Source organism: Antennarius striatus, chromosome 1, assembly GCF_040054535.1.
Source record: "Antennarius striatus isolate MH-2024 chromosome 1, ASM4005453v1, whole genome shotgun sequence".
Taxonomy (NCBI): Eukaryota; Metazoa; Chordata; class Actinopteri; order Lophiiformes; family Antennariidae; genus Antennarius; species Antennarius striatus.
The window spans coordinates 2809967-2834948 of record NC_090776.1 but is presented as its reverse complement, the minus strand read 5'-3'; the positions used below and the strand labels follow the sequence as shown (position 1 = coordinate 2834948).

The 24982-nt window shown below is 41.6% G+C and overlaps 2 protein-coding genes across 2 annotated transcripts; one reads left to right on the top strand and one right to left on the bottom strand.

The window, feature by feature from the left end:
- The first annotated feature begins 584 nt into the window (after positions 1–584).
- On the top strand, positions 585–6889 carry cdhr5a (cadherin-related family member 5a). Its single transcript, XM_068313969.1, has 14 exons — positions 585–741; positions 1183–1355; positions 1507–1566; positions 1653–1742; positions 2095–2181; positions 2698–2802; positions 2880–3065; positions 3306–3396; positions 3610–3707; positions 3796–4002; positions 4129–4242; positions 4331–4397; positions 4569–4729; positions 5219–6889. Exons 1-14 carry the CDS (start codon positions 651–653, stop codon positions 5786–5788), a joined length of 2100 nt encoding a protein of 699 aa, XP_068170070.1. The 5' UTR covers positions 585–650; the 3' UTR covers positions 5789–6889.
- Positions 6888–11856, bottom strand: ctsd (cathepsin D). The gene is made up of 9 exons (XM_068313982.1): positions 11697–11856; positions 10690–10846; positions 9630–9753; positions 9420–9538; positions 9134–9333; positions 8026–8148; positions 7773–7917; positions 7268–7366; positions 6888–7182 (listed from the first exon to the last, which is right to left on the bottom strand). Exons 1-9 carry the CDS (start codon positions 11756–11758, stop codon positions 7021–7023), a joined length of 1191 nt encoding a protein of 396 aa, XP_068170083.1. The 5' UTR covers positions 11759–11856; the 3' UTR covers positions 6888–7020.
- Between the last annotated feature and the right edge of the window lie 13126 nt (positions 11857–24982).

Below are 24982 nucleotides of genomic sequence, written 5' to 3'. Positions count from 1 at the left end.
CACACGGGACGGGGTGGGGGTGGGGTGGGACACAGACTGGTGTGTGTGGGTGTGTATATGTGTGTGTGTCCCCACATGTGAAGACATTCACTGTCCCTTGATTGTAGTTACCGGGCAACAAACATAAACACATCACTGTCCATTACCCAGAAACAGCTGTTTAATACAATTACTATTTTCAGCATAGAATTAAAACACATCTGACGTTGTTATTTTTAAATAATCCACATCTTCTACAGGAGAATATTTGAACCAGCACAAAAAGGCATTCTGGATGCATGAACATGGATATTTATGTGTATTTATCTCTCATGCAGCATGTGTTTGCATACACTGCATGACATTATGACATGTTTCCAACATTTCTCTCGGCTGGATTCTTCCCAGAATGCATCTGCAGCACCAGCACAGAATGGCCCATCCAGTTAAAACAGATGCAAGTATTTCAGTAGGAGGCTTGCAGGACCTCTGCTGGCAGGCGCTTCATGCAATATGTGTCCGTAAGATGAAGTCACAAACATCGCAACTGTAGTCGACTCCCACTCTGCGGGCAGCACAGACAGGCCATTATGTGGACGAGTACCAGCTGGTACCACAGGCTCCTCATCCTCCGCCGGGACTTCATTTGTTGCTGCCTCCCAAATCAGGAAATGGAAGTGAAATCGAAGAGCAAACCTGCCAACGTTCTCCTCGGATGCTTCATCGCCACCTGCTTTTGTTCGGTCTGTCGGGCTGAGAGACGTGAGTAGAACTCTGATTGCCTCTGAGGGCTCCGTCTTCATCTGTTTGAGGAAGATGAGGCTGCGTGTGACGGAGAGGCGTTCTTGAAAATAGTGAAAAGTTTATTTTTCTAATTATAAAGAGAAATAACAAGGATTATGTTAATTATTGAGATTTACTAGAAGCCTTGCTACAAGGTTTCATGTCTAATTTAAGTCTTCTTACTAAACTAAGCTAAGCTAAGCTAACAAGCTGCCAGTTGTTGCTGTCATGGAAACTTTAAACTGTAATTTTCGAATTGTAATTGTTTAATTCCAGCTTTTTTTACTCTTTTTGTACACAAAATCTACCATAAATTGAAGTCAAAGCTCAAAACTTTAAATTGACCCCTGCAGCCTTTTGATTGGACAAATGAAAATTAAATCTTGAGTGACACCCCACTGTCTAATCTGATTGATCCAGTTTGCACGGTCCCTCCGGGGCCCCTGACGGTCCCTGAAAACAACACGGCCGATGTGCAGCTGATGAAAATCACCTACGGCGATGACGTGGCTCTGAGGATCACGGAGAACCCAGAAGATCTGTTCTACCTGAAGGGAAACGCCCTGATGGTGAAGAAGGGACTCGACTACGAGGTGAGGAGAGAGATCAGCATCCGGATCCGGATCCAGGACGTCTTTGTGGATTCTTTAGGATAGGAGCAATGATGTCATAATCACACTTAAACTTCATGGATGATGTCAGCCATGTTTGAGATAATGACATCAGATCCGTGTGTGTCTTCAGTCTCTGTCCAGTGCAGCTCTGGTGGTTTGGGTCCAGTGCAGCAGAACCGGCTTCAGATCCGTGAGTCCAACAGAAGAGCACAACAAACATCTGGTGATCAGCTGATCAACGGGTTTGGATTAAACTCTATTTAACTTCCATTCCAGGTCAACGAGTCTGTTGAGGTTCTGGTGGAGAACGTGAACGATAACCCGCCAAACTTTGTTCAGAACCACTTTGTGCTGGAGGTGAATGAGGTGAGTTGACCCCCGGTGGTCGGGGCTAGACATTTATTTTATAATTCTATTCAAGTTATGTTGGGATTATTAACACAAAATGTTATTAAATATGAAAACAATATACAGTGGACTAGATTAAAGGAACAGTTTTTTCTATCCAACACTAATCAGGAAACAAACACAAAAAAAAAATCACTTTTGAAAAGTAACTTGGTTACCTTATAGCTTTTCTGATGTAATCGACAAAAGACCTGTTCCTGCGGGGCCGTTCTGCTCTGAAGCTCCAGGAAATTCATCTGATTTACTTCTGACGAGTGGATAATTCTTTTCTTTTATATTCAGATTAATAATCCACCTTCATCTCTTGCAGCTCACTCCAGTCAACTCGACTGTCGGACAGATAGAAGCCACTGACATCGACTCGGAGCCGCTGTTCTACCGTTTAGAGGCTGCAACCGTAAGAGCATCTCCAATGGAGTCGGATTCTACAGACACAGATTTTAATCTGGATTATGATCCGGATCCAACTGTGCATAGTGTAACATCATTAATTTGCTGCAGAAAAGCAAAGCAATTCAGAATCTGCTTCCGCATGAAAAATGACTAAACTTTATTGACAACGTGGATGATTATAGGAGACTGACGGTTCATTGCTGTAACTTCTTATGCAGATGACACGCGTCTATATCCTGTTAAAAACGTGTCACATCCAACACAAAGTTTTGCTCCATCTTGACTTTCTCATATCTTAGATTTCCATGAAAGACTTCAAATTCAAAATTCACTTCTGAATCACAACTGATTTTGTACAATTTTAAATCTCAGATTTGATTTCCTGCGTCTTTATTCATCTACTTATAAATCTGCAGCTGTGAAACCTTTTTATGAAGATGTCATCTACATGTAGTTCTCATTCTAAACTCTATTTTGTTGAATATATTCAATGTCTACTCTCTCCCTGTTGGTGAACCAGGATAAATATTTCCGCCTGGAGAACATCAACAGCCCAAAGATTGTTGTGAAAACCATCCTGGACTACGACGTGGTTCAGAAGATCCCTCTGGTTTTACACGTGCAGGTAATAAAATTTCAACCAGCTTCATGGAAGCTGCTTCTCTTCCACTTTTGACCTTTGACATGTATCACATGTCCCAGGACACGTTCAACGGCTCGGCCTCCAACAAGCCCTTCTTCACCTCGGTGGCGACCATCACAGTGCTGGTGAAGGACGTGGACAACAGGCCCCCGTGGTTTCAACCGTGTTTGCGGACCAATTTAGGAATAGCCAAACTGTGCGTGAGCACCGGCTACCGAGGCAAAGTCAACCTCACTGAGAAGGAGGTGAGCCCGTATTCTATGGAAGACTTGGAATGTTAGCTTAGCCGATTAGCGGCGGGAACTCTACTGTGTTCCAGCCCAGTCGTCTGAATTTATATAATCCTGTCAAAAAAGATGAAAACGCAATCCAATGAGAGAAAACACGGTCGTTCCGAATCAAGTTGTTTAACATTCTTGGTTTATTACTCGATAATAAAACAGACTCTGACTGCAGAATCAGTTCTTGATGCTCCTGATTGACAGGAGGGCCCGTTAGTGCTGGAGCCCGGTCCCATCTTCGCCAAGGACGGAGACAAGAACAGAAGCGAGCAGATCAGCTACAGGATACTCCGAGGTATGTTCGAAACTTCACCTTGCAGGTCCAGAAAGGGTCAAAAAAGGAGAAACTGTTTCTGAGAATCCAAAGCTGTTTCTGGACTTTAAGAAGTTTCTTGAAGATGTTTCACATGTCTTCCAAGAGGCTTCTTCAGTTCTTGTTGTGGCTGGTCTTGTCCGGGTCTATTAATCCCAGATTATTTCTGAGAACAATGTTTTCTTTCAATGTCAGGAAATGAAGGAAACATTTTCCAGATTGACGAGGACACAGGGAACGTCACCATGACTAAAGCTGCTGACATCATCGGCCCGATAACGCTGACCGTCCTGGTAAAAACGTAACAACGCTTGCGGTTTTTACAAAATGGAGGAAGGAGAACATGGATGTAACTTTGCTCCGACCCGTCTCCGCCATCAGGCATCGCAGGTGACCAACAGGGACCAGTTCGCCGTCACCCAGGTGATCTTTGACGTGATGAAGAAGAGCAGGAACCCTCCTCGTTTTGAGAAAGAGCGATACGAAGGATTCATCTACAGCAACTCCGTCCCTGAGAGCATGATCCTCCGAGACCGGAGCACCAACCGGCCCTTCAGGGTCCGGGCTCGGGACGAGGACTTTGCTTCCGTGAGTTTAAGCGATGAAATTACTGATTGTTGCTCATTCACTTTTATTCTAATCAGTCAAGTTTGTTGACTGCCCCCTAGTGGTGATGCCGTTTAAAGTCAACAGGTAGTAATTTTCCTTCGTCAGGGCGTGAATCCAGATGTGAAGTACGAGGTCCAGTACAGCAGCTACGTCAACGTGACCTCCGACGGATTTGTGATCCTGAAGAGAGTCGTGAAGACCGAGTCCTTTGCCCTTCAGGTGACCTTAACCCAAACCCTAACGCTAACGCTTGTAAACATGAGGTAATAAATATACTTTTCCTGACACACGTTTGCTGTTTATTCAGCTCAGAGCGGTGGATTCAACGACGGGGGAGGTTGGAACCGCTGCTCTGTCTGTTCAGGTCATACCGGGTGAGTCCAGACATTCTCTTCGATGTCGATTGATTCAAGTCAGGAGTTAAAGTGGGTTGTTCTTTAACGCCCTCTATGGATAGGTCTTTGTAATAACTCATTAACACTTGAATGAGATCTACTAAGCTACTGCAGGTCTAATCTTGAGTATCGGGCCGTCTCCCCTTGCAGCCGTGGCGAGCCCGTCTCCGTCCAACGTCGGCTACCGTCCCGGCGACATGGCGCTCCTGGGTTTGGTGATGGCAGCCCTGCTGGTCCTCTGCCTCATTGTGATTGGCTTCTTGATTTCCCGCTTGTGGAAAGGAGACACCGGCGCAGACAAAATCTGCGAGGTCAGTTTTAGGTCACATGTACGGAACTTAAGCTCTAACGTTAGCTTAGCATCAATACAGGAAACAGCTAGCTTGGCTCTGCTCATTATTATACTTTAATGATTCCAAATTATAAATTCATAATTAGATCACCATTTCTTTGCCGAAATAGTTAAAAGGAACTGTTCACACAAAAACAAAAATTCAGTCTTTCGCTGCTCCTAACGTTATATCAAGACGCGAAGATATTAAATCATTCTTTATCTGCATTCCACCGTAAGTGAAATTGATTAAAAAACAATTTCAGAGCAAAGAATTTAATTTGATTGGAGAAAACTACTTTAAATATATTGTAAATATATCTTGGAAAAGCGAAAATCTAGTATCCCATTGAAGTTTTAGTGATTGATTTGACTTCCTGTCCCGGTTTTAGGGATATCAGCAGAACATCTGACAGTATCTCAGTACGCTCCAGTAGAGTTTGTTAATGAGGGTCTCTCCTTCCTCCAGTGCCTGGGCCCCTGCCTCGGGTCCAACCGGCCCCGGTCCGGCCACAGGGACTCCCTGCAGTACACCAACAACGGCTTCCAGAACGAAGCCGACCAGAATCGCGGGAGTTCCGGGCGCTGGAACAACGTCCTCCCCAGGAGGAGCACCTTCCCCCTACCCCGGGGTTCCCGGGTCCTCCCCCGCCAATGTGCTTCGTGTGGCGTTTACACCAACCACATCCCCAAGGGGAGCCCCTCGGTGAGAACGTCCAGAGAGGAAGAAGAGGAGTACCGCAGGAGGAGGGAGCAGAGGAGGAAGGAGGGCCAGAAGACGGTGTGGTTCAAAGAGAGCGAGGGTTCCTCCGACATCGAGGTGGAGATTATCCCCGACTGCGTGGGCCGGGTGGAGGAGGAGACTCAGGAGGAGCTGGAGGGGGAGGTGGAGATGGAAGGGGTCGTCAGGGACCCGGCGGCGCCTCTGAGACAGGCTGACAGCGGGCAGGAGAACCAGAACACGGAGCCCAGCGAGGAGCAGGACCACGAAAACAAAGGCTCCGAGAAAAAGGAGGACAGCAGGGAGCAAGAGGGCTGAAGGAGGAGGTCAGAGGTCAAAGTCTTCTTCATGGAACTGAGTCGTTTGGTTTATTTTGGAGACAAAATCCTGAAGCAACGTTCTCAGAAATCCAGCAACATCTCTGGGAACCTGGAGAACCTCAAGGCCGGGTTCAAGGACCCAAAACATTTCTTTTCTACTGTGAGCATCTGCGGACGTAACGTAGAGTCGGACGGAGGAACTTCACTTCATGCAACGTTTAAGGACTTCAAGTGACTTCAAGTTTCAGTAACTCTTTTGTGAAGTGACGACTACTTGCTCTTGTTTGGGTTGTTTTTAAGATACTGTACTCGCTAAAAACTTACAAAGTGTGACGATACTAAAAACAGTTGAAGCCTAAAAACATAATTCAGTCATTACTTTATTAGATGCTGTGAGAAACATCTCCAGACACCCCCAAGATCCCGAATTACTTTGTTAGGATGTTATTTAGTCCCTCTGAGGTGGCCATATTAGCCTCTAAGCTAACACCTTTAGCTTATAGACAGGTGTAAATGTCAATCAGCTGCTGTAGAAGTTTTCAAACACGTCCTCATCTTCCTTAGTTTTTTCGGAGACGGTTCATGATCAACTGTGAAGACCTCAAAATGGTTTTATGGAAGGAGCAACTTCAGCTGGTTTCATCGGAGTTTTGGTACAGTTGGGTTGTCCATTACTGGTTTTAACGCTCAGCGCAAAAATATTTATAGTTCTGCTTTTTCGGTTTTGATCCTCGTCGTTCTAACAATCCAGGCATGTCAAGTCAGTGACAGTCGACCAAGCCACGAGATGCAAACCGAGTCAGAACCGTTCCTTTTCAGCCCTAGCTCACTAACATTACCCAAATTATAACACGACATAACACAATAAACATGGATTCCTTTTTAAAACCATTTATTCAACCCTATCAGACTCATCTCAGTAGCAGAGGAACGACTGTTGTCTTCAAAATTTATCCCTGATGATTAAAAAAAACAATAAAACATACATTTTAAAACGGGTACCTGTGCAACCAGCTGATCTCTGGTAGGTCATCCACTCTCAATCTGTTTCACATAACTACACAAACTATTCAGATCAGTGCGTTTAGGCTCCATAAAAACATTGCTAAAACGTGTTTTGACTGCGAAGCGGAACAGAAACGGTGTGAGGCACCAATTTATCGCTTAAAACTTGGGATACTCGAGTTTTTTTTGTCGCGCTTGAACATGAGGCTCGGCAGCGGGATGTGTTCACTTGGCCTTGGCGAAGCCCACCCTGTTGTTCTCCCGATCGAAGACGGTGTAGTACTGGCCGATGAAAACGTCTCCCAGGATCCACAGCGGCCCGGCAGGGGGGGGGATGTCCAGACCCATGAAGCCACTCAGACACACTGTTTGTCCGGCTTGACTCACCTAAACAATCAGAAGAGGAAGTGAGGAGGAAACGAACCCGTCGGGAGCGCTTCGTCGCCCCCTGCTGGACAAACACTCGACTCACCTTGAGGGTGTATTGATCCCCGGTCAGAGCGTAGGCCTTCCCCCCCACTTTGAATGTGATGACGGGCAGCGATGGGACGGATTCACACTTCACCATGTACTGAAAAAAAAGCACGCGACGCGCTTCACGGTTAAAGTCGGCATTCGATCCAGATTTCTTTTTTCGGAATATCTCAGATCGCTATTGACAGAATTCCAGGAATTTATTGGCTAACACCGACGAGTGTGTGATTTACTCTCTGTTTAGGAATCAGAAATTAAAAATTAAAGCAGAAACTTTTAATGCTTGAATGTTTAGAATTTTAAAATTTTAAATTCTGTACTACTTTTTGTATGGAAACGTGTTTTCTATGTAAACAACTACTTATTTGAATAAACAGTTAACAGTTGTTTCTTCTTTCATCCACAGGGAAAACCTTGCTGTTCGGGGTGTTTTAGGGGGTGTATTTTATTGTTTAAAAATCATCGCCTGGGTTCTGGGGGGGGGTGTCGGTTCAGTTCCTCACCTCTCCACCGAAGAGGGGCGTGGCTCCGATGGCCTTCTGCAGGGCCTTGACCTCCTGCAAGGGGCCGGTTATCAGAGACGTCCCCGTGTCCACGATGGCCTCACAGCCGCTCTGACACAACGCCAGCTGGGCGCCCACCGCCACGCTGTCACGACCCCCCCGCCCAAGACAGACACCGTTCAGGATTCAAAAATGAACAGAAACTGTTTAAACGTCCGAGATCGGGTCCGGATCTCCGGTGCCGTGCGCTCACCCGTCCATGTGGATCTGCCAGTAGGCCTGGCGGGTGATGCTGACATAGCTGAAGTCACCGCTGTAGTATTTTGGGTCGGTTCCTCCCAGCAGCAGCTCGCCGCCGGGCTCCGTGTCCGGGTTCCTGAGGGTTTCACAAACATCAGCTCAAATATTCGGCGAAATGAAACAAACGCTGGAGCCGTTGTCAAAAAATGTACCCCGTTTTAATCAATTTTGATAAAACGGGGTACAAAGATGGAGACAAACACGACTGTAAACCATCGTTTTACAGGCGCTTACTTATCAGCGTTACTGTTAGTTCTCTGGGGAGGGGAGCAACAACATCTAGACTTAAACCACAACTAATTGACAGTCTGGGATGAGAGTCATTAAAACAGTTTTAATGGGACAAAGGTCTCAATTGGAAACACTGCAGGAGGGGGGCAGATGTCCAGGAGTGGTACATGCACGGAAAATAAAACATATATATACTGTATATATATACAACAAATAAAACAGGGCCGTGTGATCAGGGTGGGGCAGGTGTCTGGATCGGCTGCATTTCTCAGGTGGAGGGTTAAAATAGAATAGAATGGTCGGGTTGGTTCTGTTCCAGCGTCATGTGGGGTGGGGGAGGGGAGAGGATACGGCCCTAAAATGAAGTCACGACATTTCAGGGAATTTTGGGGGATGTGATATTTCAGATATGACAACTTTTTATAACTTTATTAGCATAAAACACATATTGCACCTTAAAATAGGACTTTTTGTACGTTTTTATACCTTATAAAGAAGAGGGGTGGGTTTCCTGCTGCTTGACGAAACTCGATTGGTTCCTGCTACATTTATGACATTAATATACAACTAGATGTGTGAAGACTGATAGGTCTATTTATCGATTGCATCAGCAGAACCTTCTTAACTGGAATAAATTAGTTTCAGATTTGTTTGCTTTGACTCTGAGCTGAAACTCTTCCCATCCCTCTGGATTTACTGGAACTCAACTCCCTCAATAAACCTCCAGGTAAAAACGTTAAAATAAACGTAGGTTTTCCTGAATCCTTGTCTTTCTAATTAACTAATGTTTGCTTAGTTTTCTGCTGCCAGTTTGGCGACTCACTCTTCACCTGTTCAGGTAGAAGGAGAAGACGTTCTCCTGCACCTTCTTCTGGCTCATGATGTTGTCAAAAACCGGAACCGCCCCGTCCACGGAGATGCGTGGGTAGGCCATGCCGAGGATCCCGTCAAACTTGGCCGCGACAAAGACCATGCCGGGCTGATTGATGGCTTCTCCAAACAGCTGGTTTTCCACTGAGAGGTCTCCGATCTAGAAAAACCATGGTAACCACATGTGAGCGAGAAGTTCCCAGGAACAACGGCGTGCTGCGATGCTAACGCTAGAGAGGAGCTTACGGTGCACGTGTCCTGACTGAGGTAGCCCGACAAGCTGCCGCTGCCGTACTGGATGGAGAAGGAGGTGCCGTTCTTGACGTACGTGCTGGACTTGTCAGAATTATATTTGTGATGAACCCCTGTGGAGAAGAAAGGATGGACTTTAAGTGTCATTTTAACTAAACACTAGCGGAGTGTTCCACATGAAAGGATTAGTACGGCGAGACTCACAGCATGCGATATCCTTGAAGGAGCAATGAACGGAGGGCACCCACAGGTTGGAGGAGCCCGTGTCAAACACCACCGTGAAGAGCTGTGGGGGGGTTCCCAGGCCGATCTCCCCATAATACTGGGCCTGTTAAAGCAGGCAAACAAACTAACGTGATGTACCGGTTCGTCTAGAAAGCCGTATTGGCAGTGTGAACAAACTTTTCCTTTGGTAGCTAATGAATAATTAATGAATAATCATAACGCTCTAGTTCTGCTTGTTCTGGAGAGGAACATGTTAGCACATGCTTGTTTGAAGTTAATGAGACACTTGATGTCGAACTTTGGTAAAAAGAACTTGACATTAAACCAGTTTGTTTCACTGGTCTGAACTGGCTTCATCACGTCATCAAGACCTTTGTGAACTTCCTTCCTCTCTGTGACCTTTGGCAGCCGTGTGTGACTTTTGAGATTTCTTATCTCCAAACACAAAGCTCTGTACTCAATTTGAGGTGATGAAGTCAAAACATTTTACAGCATCCCTGAAAATCTGGATTTGGAACTTTTTTATCTACTTTACTCTGTCCTAACAAAACAAAACAAAAAAAGTCACTTCAGCTGTGAAATAAAAACACTGGAACTGCTCAATGGCTGTTTAAAACTTTTTTGACAAGATGTGAACAAAGATTTTACTCTGCAAAGATGACTCAGTGTGGATAACTGGGCTAAAATAAAGAAACTGCTTATCGTGAAAACGACAGGATCAAATGTGTGCGTGTGATTCGTTTCATCGGTCTCACGTCAGCGAAGGTGTTTGTGCTTATTAAAAAAAGTGACACAAAACTAACAGTGTGCCAGCGCACAAAGCAGCGCTGAGTCAGCAGTCATGTGGGGGGAAAAGTTCCACCTGTGTCACTCTCACACTTACTTACATGAGTCACCACTGGGGTGAATAAACCTTTCTAAAAAAAAAAAGGCACAACAAGAGGACCCTTGTTGTGGCTTTCAGCTTTCCAATCATGCATCGGGAAAATGGAAGCATTAACTGATCTCCACTAATGCTGGTTAGAGGAGCGATTCTTACGTCTAGGTAGTTCTTCAGGCTTTCTGGAGTGGGTTCCCTGCTGGAGGGGAAGCCGTAGTTGTATTTATTGGAGTGTTTGTCGAGCACAAGCTGGCTCAAGCTCCTTCCCGAGTCTGCTAGCTCACGCCTGATGGAACGAAACTTCTTTAAAGGAATTCTGAACGGGAAGCAAAGGGAGAAAGGTGGTTTAGACGAGTTAGCCTGGTCTCACATCTGTGAAACATGAACCGCACATCAGTTATATCTTAGTGGCACGCGTCCAGAATAAACAGTACACCAAAGTTAGATCTGACCTATTTACCTCATCTCTATCGACTCGGTGTTGCACAACATTTTAAAACACCATAAAAGTGCAAGTAAACAACGGTTCTCTCGACAACACACCCTACATAATCATCACATCAATACAAAACACTTTCAACCGGTCATGACAACCTTCTAAAGAGAGGATTTATTACATGCTTTAGCTCATGCATGTGGAACTTCTCTACATAATTCATCATAATGAACAAATAAAATTGCGTTAGTCACAGTTTCAAATTTATAATTAAATAATTTATAACTTAAGCAATTATTTTCTTGTCACATAGACTACAAAACAACAATAACTGATAGTTCTTAATTTCCCTTCGGGGATTATAACAGTACAAAATTAAAAAAATTTAGTTACTTCAGATTAATAATTCCCTTTTCTTATCACAACTCTTAAATTTAAACTCGCGGCTGCTGAAGTTAGAGCAGGATGCGGTTCAGTCGAAAACAACGGGTCACAAGGTGAACGCCACAGACGAGGAGTCATTTTATAGATAAAAGCTAGCAAAAGTTAAGCTAAGCTAGCGAAAGTTAGCTTAATTCAGGTCATTCCGCTGCTAATTTAACGGATTTGTTCATTTTTAGACGTCCACCCATCACCGTTTCTGTCTTGACTTACTAATTAGACTTTACACAATGTTATTCATGCTAGCTTTTAGCACCGACAACCACCGTCTAATTTAAATGTTTCTTACCGGACTAGTGCGTCACTCGCTACGGCTAAAGCCGCCAGAACAAGCGGGAATAAGAGCTTCATTGTAACAGTCAGGCACCAATTAAATGATAAAAACAATGACGGCGCACTTCCTTAAAACAGTGACTTCTATCAGGTGACCGGACGAGAGCTCACGTGAGACTAAATCCTGTCAGTGGCTACGTCACTTCCTCTCTTCGCTGAACGGAGTGGATGTCAAATTTGCAATCCTACTATGGCGAAAACGCATCTCGTGATACTTGGGTCTCTGATTGGCTAGTACGCATTATCTTGATTGATTGGATTGGCTATATGTAGGTAGATAGGCGGGGCTTAACTTGCCATAGTAGGATCCAACGTGTGCACTCACGGGCAGAATCTGTCATATAAAGCATGGAATATAGACATTAACACAGGTTAAGCTTTTGTAAAACTTTCTTTTGTGTTATTATCTGTTTAGTTTCGGTCTCCAGGTTCATAAAACACACAATGGCGAAAAATTAAACGTCTTTTTTAAATTTAATGATTAAAAAGCAAAAAGTTGTCACCTGCACGTTTTTACTTTTTTCATATGTCCTTTGGAAAGTTATTGTTACCAGTACGTAAAAGACAAGAAGGAGTTTAAATGACAAAAAAACAAAAAACAAAACAGCAAATAAATGGACACAGGTGAAACCGTACACTTTTTTAACGAGGTAATAACAGTATATTTTACGTTTTATGTGCACAAAAATGGATTTTTCATGACATTCAAACTGTCTGGTGTGCAATGAAGTCTATGAAAAGGAATTGTGTCTGAGTCACTTATTACACTGCTGTAGCAAAGAATTAAGTTATTAAAATGAAATTTGAATGAGAAGGCAATTGGGTTATAAATCAGTGAGTGATCATTTATAGAATATTCTTTGTGTGACAAACAATATACTGCTATGAGATACTGAAACAAAAAGTGAAACAAATGTTTTTGCACAATTTTTGTGGTTATCAGTTCTTGTCACGCCACGCGTTCGAACCTTGAAAACCAATTCTAAGCTGTATGAGTGCGATGAGAACACACAAAGGAAATAGGACGTTTTCCATTACACAGGTGAGCAAGAAAGTTCAATTTATTCCTCTAAGACCTAAAAATAAAAACATAAAACCCTCAAAGGCGAGCTTTATTTTAACTTCTGCAGTCATATTCCCCTCCTTTTTATCTGTATCTTCTGCATGTAATTTACAGATTTCCTTCCCAATTTCATGCATGCTGTTTTACTTTAGTTAAACCAGTCAATGAAATCAGCTCTGGTAGTTTTTTGTTGCCTTGTAATGACAAGGAATGAACAGCTAGTGGCTGCCTAATCCGACAAATCTCAGCACCAACATCCAGGATTCTCCCTCTCCGTAAACAATCAAACCTCTCAAAGCCTCAAGAGGAGCCATTATAAGATTATAATGACAGACTGGTTATTTCTACGTGTGGTATATATACCGACAACGAACATCCACAGGGTGTTTGAAGCCTGACAGAGCTGCAAGTAGATTTTTTGTAAAATGAGGAAAAAAACAGGAAGGTTACAAAACCCAAGTATGATAAAAAATGCATGAACGATGAATATTAAACAATAAAAAAAAAAAGTTTCCTAACCTGGAAAAACAAACCAGACTGGAGCAGCTGCAGCTGAAGCAAAGGTGATCAAATCTGTTATCGTATTGATTCAAATGTATGAAACGTCAACAGAGGACACCCATCTGTAATCCCCTCACACGTGTTTCCAAACGGTCTTACGCCGGGACAGACAGACAGACAGACAGACAGACAGACAGACAGACAGACAGGTCGCTATTTCTCAGCGGTAACTACCGATGACAGGACAAAAGTGTGAGTTTAATTATTTATTACGACCATGATAGGGAGATGAAAGCGGAGAGAAATGGTGCCAGGCTGTGAGTCTGGCTGGATCACCAGTCACTTTTAATTTTCCCCCAGAGATTTGGAGCCCCCGTGGCAGAAAAACCAGGCCTATGGGGGAGGCAATCTAAATGCAGATGCTGTCGTTATTCTATAAGCATGACATTTACAGTCACATCCTAATGATGTGTCGAAACAAAAACTCACGAATCGTCAGATTTAAATGAAGGAGAGCAGGAATTAAAATGGGCTTTTTAACCCTTGGTGTCAGAATATATATATACTTTCTTTTCATGACTATTGACATTGTAGATTCACACTAAAGGCATCAAAACTATTAATTAACACATGTGGAAATATATACTTAACAAAAAAGTGTAAAACAACTGAAAATACACCTTATATTCTAGTTTCTTCTTAGTAGCCACCTTTTGCTCTGCTTACTGCTTTGCACACACTCTGCATTCTCTTGATGAGCTTCAAGAGGTAGTCACCTGAAATTGGTTCCACTTCACAGGTGTGCCCTGTCAGGTTCAATAGGTGGGATTTCTTGCCTTATAAATGGGGTTGGGACCATCAGTTGTGTTGTTCAGAAGTCAGGTGGATACACAGCTGATAGTCCTACTGAATAGGCTGTTAGAATTTGTATTATGGCAAGAAAAAAGCAGCTAAGTAAAGAAAAACGAGTGGCCATCATTACTTTAAGAAATGAAGGTCAGTCAGTCCGAAAATTTGGGAAAACTTTGAAAGTGTCCCCAAGTGCAGTCGCAAAAACCATCAAGCGCTACAAAGAAAGTGGCTCACGTGACGACCGCCCCAGGAAAGGAAGACCAAGAGTCACCTCTGCTGCGGAGGATAAGTTCATCCGAGTCACCAGCCTCAGAAATCGCAGGTTAACAGCAGCTCAGATTAGAGACCAGGTCAATGCCACACAGAGTTCTAGCAGCAGACACATCTCTAGAACAACTGTTAAGAGGAGACTGTGTGAATCAGGCCTTCATGGTAGAATAGCTGCTAGGAAACCACTGCTAAGGACAGGCAACAAGCAGAAGAGACTTGTTTGGGCTAAAGAACACAAGGAATGGACATTAGACCGGTGGAAATCTGTGCTTTGGTCTGATGAGTCCAAATTTGAGATCTTTGGTTCCAACCACCGTGTCTTTGTGCGACGCAGAAAAGGTGAACGATGGACTCTACATACTTGGTTCCCACCGTGAAGCACGGAGGAGGAGGTGTGATGGTGTGGGGGTGCTTTGCTGGTGACACTGTTGGGCATTTGTTCAAAATTGAGGGCATACTGAACCAGCATGGCTACCACAGCATCTTACAGCGGCATGCTATTCCATCCGGTTTGTGTTTAGTTGGACCATCATTTATTTTTCAACAGGACGATGACCCCAAACACCCCTCCAGGCTGTGTAAGGGCTATTTGACCAAGAGGGAGAGTGATGGGGTGCTGCGCCAGATGACCTGGCCTCCACAGTCACCGGACCTGAACCCAATCGAGATGGTTTGGGGTGAGCTGGACCGCAGAGTGAAGGCAAAAGGGCCAACAAGTGCTAAGCATCTCTGGGAACCCCTTCAGGACTGTTGGCAGATCATTTCCGGTGACTACCTCTTGAAGCTCATCAAGAGAACGCCAAGAGTGTGCGAAGCAGTAATCAGAGCAAAAGGTGGTTACTTTGAAGAACCTAGAATATTAGACATATTTTCGGTTGTTTCACACTTTTTTGTTAAGTATATAATTCCACATGTGTTAATTCATAGTTTTGATGCCTTCAGTGTGAATCTACAAGTTTCATAGTCATGAAAATAAAGAAAACTCTTTGAATGACAAGGTTTGTCCAAACTTTTGGACATACATATATATATATATATATATATATATATATATATATATATATATATATATATATATATATATATATATATATATATATATATATATACAATATATACATATATATAATATATTTATTAATTCATTATTATTATTATTATTTACAGCTTAATGTTTTTTTGTCTGTGTTAGGTCATGAAAAAGTCCAAACATATTGAATCATGTGGTTAAAGTTGGAATTTAATGCAAAGATCAGCATCTACTAATGAGATTGATTATTCTGGATTCATTCAGGGAGATAAATTCTCTATATATTAATGAACAGTTTGTGGTCATGCATACAAACCCTGGTGATTTATTCCCCTTTGCTTTCCCATCAACTGATATAAGAGAATCTGGATGTGGAGCACATTTCACACAAAAGTTGATTTACATACAATACCATGACGTGGCATTATCTACGCAAAGCAGACGTGTTTATCTTTACACTTCAAGCAAAAAAACACAAAAAAAAAAAAAAGGGACGAAATTGATTGAATCATCGTGACAAAGCTGAAACAAAGCCGTGTCAACGCAATGAGAGGCGGAGAGGCGTTTTAGTCAGCAACAAAAGAGGATGTTTAATGCAGCGTGATGCGCCGGGGTAAATCAGATGTACAAACTGCAGGAACAGCAACTAAAAAAAAAAAAAAAAAAAAGGAATTTACATGCTGATGAGGAGGGAAACGTTCTGTAAATATCAAGTGAAACAACAAAAGGGAACAAAGCAAGAGGAAGGGACTCATTTACAGTGATGGGAACCAGACGGATGACAGATGGGTTTTTAATGGATTTAATGCATGTTGGGTAATATAATATAATATATAGAGATGTTTGCTTGTCCCAGTTTGGTGACCTGACCTGACCCGATCAACCCAGCGCCTCGCAGCAAAAATGACTCAACATTCTCCCCAAAAAACCCACCTGGGACTTGTTTTAAAAACGTGAAAACAAGCATAATCCGGTTCTCATCCGGTGTAAATCAAAGTCTCCAGACGCCGCTAAGTTCACGCATTGATTTGGAAACATGCTCTTGGAGCTTTCCTGGTAGCTTCAGAGCTGATAGCTTTGGCGTGCAGCATGGGAGATGAGGTGTGAGGTCAGAGATCAAGAGAAACAGCACACAGAATGGGAATGTTTGACATTCATACGCTGGTTGATGCGTTTATTGGACAGAAGACTTTTTATTGGTATAAGTTTAAACGGTTTAGATTTGCTTTAGTTTTTAAGGAATCGGCTCCTCTAATGCTCCTGTGGAAGAGCCAGAACCCCCAGAATGCATCACATGTGGGATTCTTGTACAAAAGCAATGGAGATAATCGTTCCCTATATGCTGCACGACACATTTTCATTAAAGAACTTCTTTTACAGCTCAACCCCTCTCTTTGCTTCTCCTCTCTGCTTTAATAAAGCACACCATCCTCATCTCATCAATGTGTCTGATGCTGAATAACTTAAACTTTAGATAAAGACTCATAAATTATTCATGACCCACTGTAAAAATAAAAAAAGAAGAAGAAAATTTAAAGAACTCCTCCAAAGAGCTGAGGGAGAGCTCAAATTCACACAATGCAATCAGTGTTACAGTAACCCTGCAGCGCTGCTGTGATGTCTGGAAGCAGGTGGTTTGGTGTTCCGTGTGGAAATGGAAGAAAACACTCATGGATCAGTCAATGTGGGGAGTCATTGATCCAGGAGCAAACAGGAGTTCAAATGTTCATTCAGGGACAGAAATGGGACTGAATGTTCTCCTGGTATTGATCTTTGTTTAGAATGTCAAACTGACTGTGCTCCATGATTTACTCAGCTATAATCAGACCTAATATTCTCTAGTAAAAATGTCATTTTAGCACAATTTCAGGAATTATTGGAGCAAAAAAAAAGGCTTTATTTGAGTTTGCTTCATGCCAGATTAAGAAATGCCATCTAATTCCCGATTATTATACTAAATATATGGATTATGTTTTATATCTTCCAATTAGCAAAAGATTAATTTCATACAATTTCTGTGAAATAATAAATCATAAATGAATAAATAAATAATAAATAATAAATAATAAATAATAAATAATAAATAATAAATAATAAATAATAAATAATAAATAATAAATAATAAATAATAAATAATAAATAATAAATAACAAATAACAAATAATAAACAATAAATAATAAATAATAAATAATGAATAATGAATAATAAATACATAAAAATATCTAATATATATATATAAATAATTAAAAAATATTAAATAACGTATAAAAAATAAATAAAAAATGTATAGAAATAAATAAAAAATGTGTATAAAAAATAAATAAAAGTAGATAATAATAAATAAATGCATAAATAAATACATAAATAAAGATAAATAAAAAATCTGCAGTCGTAATGCAAACCCCTCAAAATGTAATCTTTTTTTCGGCTCCCCCGACCCTGATTGGAGGTAAAAACCCCTCACTAACCCCTTACCCCCCATCCAGTTTGTAGACCATGACTGACCACAGCTGTGGGTTCGTCCAGTTGGCTGTTGTTGCCAAAGGTTTTTTCACCCGATTCTAAATATAAATGTGAGAAACCAATAAAAGGCTCTCCATCTACCGCGAGGCGCATTAAGTCTAGATAGATAGATAGATAGATAGATACTTTATTAATCCCGGAGGAAATTGCATATATCCACTGCTCAGGCATTACTTAACAAATAATACTGGATAAACACCAGGAGAAAAACACCTAAACACTAAACACCTGAACGCTTTTTTCGTGAGTGTATTTTCCTTTAATGCGCTGATGATAATCGAGCTTTGCTTTTTTCTCTTTTCGTCACCGACTCCATCAGAATATTGCCTCCAAACCTCCAATGCAAGGCCTTGTTAGCACTTTAGCTAAAAATAAATAAATAAATAAATGAAAGAAAAGCACCATTAGCAGCGCTAGTCATACATACAAACTGCCAGCTAATACGCTGAGCTCTATTAAAGGAAACAGATCCAAGGCTAGGGGATAATTTGCCTGCCACACAGCATCTAATTAAAAATCCATCTTATTATGTGGGGGGAATCTTGTCTGTGTGTGTTCCCGTCCTGATCCCGTCGACTAGCACCGATCTCCTTCAATGAGGGGGTAAATATAGACGAGACGTCGCCGTCACACCTTCTGCAAGAAGCATTTTCGCTCGTCCATGCTAACCGCGTCTGCACTCACTTTAAATTCATTGGATGTGTCATCATCGTGTGAAAGTGCTCCACCTTTCTTGCTCTTGAACTTCTCTCCAGAAGTGTTTAAATTGTGACTTTGTTGGTTCCCGATCCACAACAGAAGTCTACAGAAAAAAAGCATTTCTGCTTTGCTGGGATTTGAGTCTATTCAGTGAAACGCTTTCCTTTAACTTCCTGTCTGAAAAGCCCAACAGCGAGTCAAACACGAGATGCCACTACACGCCTCATTTTCCTTTCATTAATATATTCCTGAACCACCTCTACGAACGCGAACCCCTTCAAAAATCAGCCTCTTTTAGGGTGTTTTTATGCAGGGCTTTATTCACAGCTGAAAAGTTCATTTACTTCACTTGTTACTCGCCGTGAATCCAGCCTGTGGGGGCCTGCTGTGTTCCACACCGACATGTAAAGACTCTAAATAAACTCACACTCCACCAAAATGTCCAAGGAGATTAGGGCACAACGTAAATCTCCTTCTTAAAGTGAGCCGGGTTATTTCCTGGTTTAGTCTCTAATGTCAAATTGTTTTTTTATGTGCTTAAAAGAGCAGGAAGTAGCGTCAGACTTGGACTCATTCATTAATTTGTCAACATGCTAATAGATAGTTAGCATGCTAGTCACTGTACCGCGGGTATAGCATGTCTTAGCTGAATGATAACATCATCATGTGACCAAGGAGATTGCTGGAACTGAGAGGTTGAGGGACGCCATCTTTTAATGGCATCTGTGCAAACAATTTAAGTAGGCGTGTATGTGCTAAGAAGGGGCGGAGCTTAAATAGGAAAGTGGGAGGTGCTTGAGCAGAGGTGCAAATTATGCAACCAACAAAAGTTAGGTTAACCCCTCGAGGACCTATTAAAATGGCTCCACACATTACCTTATCGGCTCACAAAAGGGCTGTCTCATAAAAGTGTAAAAAAAATGTAATACAGAAATATGTTTTTTCTTTCAATGCATCAGATCTTTTCCATTACTTCAGACATATCCATAGATATATAATAATAAAATAAATATATAATAAGCTTTATATGTTTATATGGAATTTGCCATTAGAACCCTGTTTTTCTTAAAATGGGAAAACACAACATATGGAATATTTCCAAGTGAGTCCTTCTCTTAATTAATATCTTAATCCTTCTGATAAAGATATTACAACTATTGGAGGAATGTTTTTGAAGGTGTGTGAACACAGACAGATGGTTTGTTTCTGTGTTTCTGGATTGTTGGCTGATTTTAGGGTCATTTTCTTGCTGCAGACAATGAAGATCATGTTTCATTATAACCACACGCAAATCACGAATTCCGTGATATTGTGACAAACTATTTATGTTATTATTTACGGTAATTTAAACATTCATGGAACCTCCCCATACTGATATTAAACCACCTTCTGTCTGTATTAAAGCACTTTTGTGTTTCCATTCCGAGACTCACGGAACATAGCGCACTTCCGGAAGTTGCAGCCAATAGAATGCGAGTACGGTATCACGTGACTAGCTACTAAAAATCCGCAAAGAGGTGAAGTCACGAGTGTTGATGTGCGAATGCACAAAGGAATTACTGTATATACGAGATGCATGTCAGATAACATATTCACATACTTTTAGCATCCGTCTGACAACATAATGTCAGGTGTGATGTCTCCGCTCTGATTAAATCACGCTGAACCGCCTGCTTAGCCAGATGATTTATGCGAACAGACTCATCCGATGTCGGTGAGCAAACAGCAAACATGAGTTCAGCCTTGTGTTTGTGTTCTTGTCAAAAAACACTCCGCTGACGGAAGATATTTCACTGAAGCTAGGAGAACATCCCGTGGAAGGAAATCACACGGCAGCAGAAGGCAGGTTCTACGGATCTCTGCTGGAGATGTTTTTACAAACCGAGACAGAAAACGAGCCGAAGTGAGGCTGGAGGAGGGTCGTGAGATGCCTGAACGGCTGCCGGTGGAACGATCCTGGGTTTTCCTTCATCACCAACATTTTTCTCAGTTGAAGTGCTTTATCTCTACCGGTAACCAACCTAGAACTGGATCCCTGGTGGTTCTGAGAAAGCATCAGCATCGTCTGAGATGAGCAGATGTGTGGCATCCTTCCCATCCTCCGCAGTTTCCTCTAACCTGCATGCAAAAAGTGTGAATTTCAAGAAGCTTCATTAAAAATCCAACAATGGAACTGCAGAGCATATATCTCTGCCGAGGATCTAATATTCCTGTAAAAAAAAAGTAGAGCTGCTCATCGTGTAAAGGTTAAGGAACGTTTGGATTTTTCTAGATTCTATAGACAAAGATATAATCAGTTATTATAATCAAATAATAATAATAATAATAATAATAATAATAATAATAATATATAGTTTTACAATTTCCAAAGTCTTCATATATTAATTACACCATTTCACATATTTATTTATATTGTACATATGTTTATTGTGTATTTTAGTGTTAGTGTCGGTTTTCTGTGTATTAAATCCGTTTTTTGCCCTTTGCACTCTGCAGTTCCTTTTTGTGCACCAATCCAGCTTTATGTGCCTTCAATTGCCCTTTGGGGACAAATAAAGTTTTTTTCAATTGAATATGTTACTTTACTTACCATTACTACATACTGACGGTGAATCTGGATCATCCATCATAAATAATCCATATAATGGTATTTTTATTTGAGGATATAAAAATACCATGGTATGATATTTTTATAACCAACACTAAAATACAATAAAATATTGTGTATTTCAGTGTTAGTGTTGGTTTTCTATGTATTAAATCTGTTTTTTGCCCTTTGCACTCTGCAGGTCCTTTTTGTGCACCAATCCAGCTTTATGTGCCTTCAATTGCTCCCTGGGGACAAGTTCAAGTTTTTTGAATTGAATTGAGTAAGTTACTTTACTCACTATTACTACATACTGATGGTGGATCTGGATCCATCTATTATAAGACATCCATATCATAGTATTTCTATATTGATATGCCTTTTATTAGCGTTCAAAATGTGGAAATAATCTTTTAAAAAGTGACTCAGCATCTGCATCTTGACCCAAATCCACCTCAAAAATAAAAAAAAAGATCAACTCCTCCTGAGATCAAGATTGAATTACCTCTTTGTGATAATTACAGAAGTAATCACGGGTGATTGGTTATTGGAGCTAATGGAGCAGCATTTCATCCTGTGGTTGATTACATCACGGATCAGGTTGTGTTCTCGGTGTTTTCTTTGTGATATAAATATTTCTCTTCATTACCGCTAACCGAACATGACAGCCTGGAACCAAGGACCACAAAGTGTCTTCTGTAAATTAATTGGTATTTTCCTGCATCTGCGCCATATGACAGCTGAGTGTCAAAAATTAGAGCTAATTGGTCTCCATGCCAACACCCCGAGAGTCTCGGGCCATGATAATTGACTTCACATCGTTGTCAGATGGAGACGCACACACACACACACACACACACACACACCAGGTTACACACTCGCTTTGCATCAGGTGATTATTATTTAAGTGATTTCCATACGTCGAGTCTTCTTTCAGGGATGCGGGATTGAACGGGTGAGGGCATAAATCAAATACCTTCTAGGTGTTCCATAGTTTATTTCTCACCTGCATCTCCTCAGATATGGACGTTTAATGTAGTTAAAAAAAAAACAACAACTCAATCGAGAACGCCATGAAAAGCAGGCCCGTGTATGGATCGACCTACAGATTCACCAAAATATAAACGCGATGATAAAACTGAAAAAGTGATTGACAGGCAGAGACAAAGACGCACCACGCATACGTTCGCAGCTGCAGACAGATAGGTACACACTTTTTGAATCCACATCTTGTTTCCATGGCGACCGGATGTACAGGAATCCTTTTTTTTTTTTTTTTTTTCCCCAGACCAAATTTCTTTTCCGGTCCAAACCAGTCAGCTTCTTCTGAAAAAGGAAAACTGGCACGTCTGGAGTGTGTCTGGAAGGGTTTGCAGGTCAAGGAGGAACCAGATGAGGACCAGACAAGTTCTACTCATCGGGATGAAATTCCTGATCAATATTCAGAGAAAGACACGCCGCTTGGTGAACAACTGGTTAACAGAACTCAGCTGCTTATTTCCTCACACACTCCCACATCACCTCTGTCCTAAAAAACCTCAGCTGGATCCTCATCCTGCAAACAATGCAGGTCAAAATTCACTAAATCGCTCCTCAACGTGTTGCAGCACCTCCTTGTCCTCCTGCGAACTCCTGCCCGCAACCTCAGATAGAGTTAGGTCAAGCATCTGACTGGCAAAAGAGGACTTTGGACTTCCTTCAGATCCAGGGTTTTGCTTGTTGCTTGTATGAACATTGATGGAGTTGAACTAACTAGTGTTTGGATGTCATTGGTGAAGCAACTGGTGGATGTTTCAGTAGTGAAACTGGGTTTATTGGACTAATGGAAAATATGCAAAATACATCAAAACAAAATTAGATGCAAAAATTTGGGCACACCAACAGAAAGAACTCACATCAATATGTAGGGAGGTAGTTTCATTTCGCATTTAGTTTCATTTTGCATTGGATTTGACTGACCACGATGTCCCTCTACATCATTTTTACCTCACATTTTGGAGCGGTAAAAAATGGAAGAAGTGTCTGGTGCGTCTGAGATTGTCTCTACCTCTACCAGACAGTGATAACGCCAATACGCTAAAGTAACGAGGTGTGGGGACTGGGATGGCCGTTCCAGAACGTTCTACTTGTTCCCCTACATGAGCGCTTCAGTAGACTCTGATCAGTGTTTTGGGTTCTTGTCTTGGTGAACTAACTTCTACTTTGTGACTGACTGGTGAACATTGTTCAAGAATCTTTTGACTCTGACTGGAACCCAATGAGACCCTCAACATGACCAGCATTCCCAGTAGCTGCACTGGACACACAGCCCCACTGCATGATGGGAACACCACCAGATTTGAGTGTTTGTTTTGTTTTTTCCTCTGTCGCCCCTTGTTTCGACCCAACAACTCATCTTTGGGGCATCTTTGACCGTTCTATCCTTCACCTTTGTCTCTCTGATACTTTTCTTGGCCTGCCACTTCTGGCCTTAACCAGACTTGTGTTTGTGTTCCTCCAGTTCCTCACTATGTTCCTCACCGTGGAACCTGACAGCTGGAACCTCTGAGGACTTTTTGTATCTTCCTCCTAAACCCTGATGCTGACAAATCTTTTCTTTCAGGTCACTTGAGAGTTGTTTTGAGGCTCCCATGTTCACACTCTTCACATGAGAGTCAAAGAGGAGCAACAGCCAATCAGCACCTTAAACACCTTTGGTCAGGATTAGATGAACCTGTCAGTCAGGTTCAGGCTTGATGAACTCAACAAGTCAGAGTTGTGTCCAGTTAACCAGAACTAAGAATTTACAGGTTTTCAACAAAATTATGTAATCTTCACTTCCTCTCTTAGTCCAATAAACCCAGCTTCATTTCTGAAATATCACTGCATCCATCAGTTTTTAAAAAAATCAAAATTAATTTGCTGATCCAAACAACCAATGATAAATAAATGAAAATAATTGAAATTATACCAGCGTAGATTCTTTGTTAATTCTGAAGTAAGATTATGAATGTTTTATATGCTTTATTTATGAATGAATGATGAAATAAATGAATGGATGATAAAATAAAAGCCTTTTTTAAGGTTATAAAAATACCGGAATTTTTATTTTATTTAAGTCGAGTAATTGGGGTTTTTTTTAAAACTGATCTACAGTTTGCCCTCGCGCATTCGCACATCAACGCTCCCCACTTCACCTCTTCACGGATTTTTGTAATCACGTGATACCATATGCGCATTCTATTGGCTGACGGCATCCAGAAGTGCACTACGTTCTGTTAGTCTCGGACTTCTGTGAGACACAAAAGTGCTATATACAGATTATAAGAGTGAGGGAAAAGGTAATACAGATAGAAGGTGGTTTAATATCAGTATGGGAAGGGTTAAAAATGTTTAAATTACCATAAATAATAAGATAAATAGTTCATTGCTCTATTAATCTCATGTGGTTCCTGGAACGCATTAACCTGGAGGAATGAGGGCAAACTGTATAATCGAGAACGACGGCTGATCACAGTTTAACCAGTAAATACGTACATTCACATTTTGTGTAACTTTATGAATCTACAGATATTATTTATCCTGTATTTATTATACAGTAGAATGCTTATCTGACTGCATTTGAGTCCAAGGACATCGATGCTCCCGCAAGAAGAAAACTACTGTTGCTGTTGTGAATCGTCTGTCACCTCTACCACAGCGGAGCAACGTAAAAATCACCGAGGTCCAAATGCACC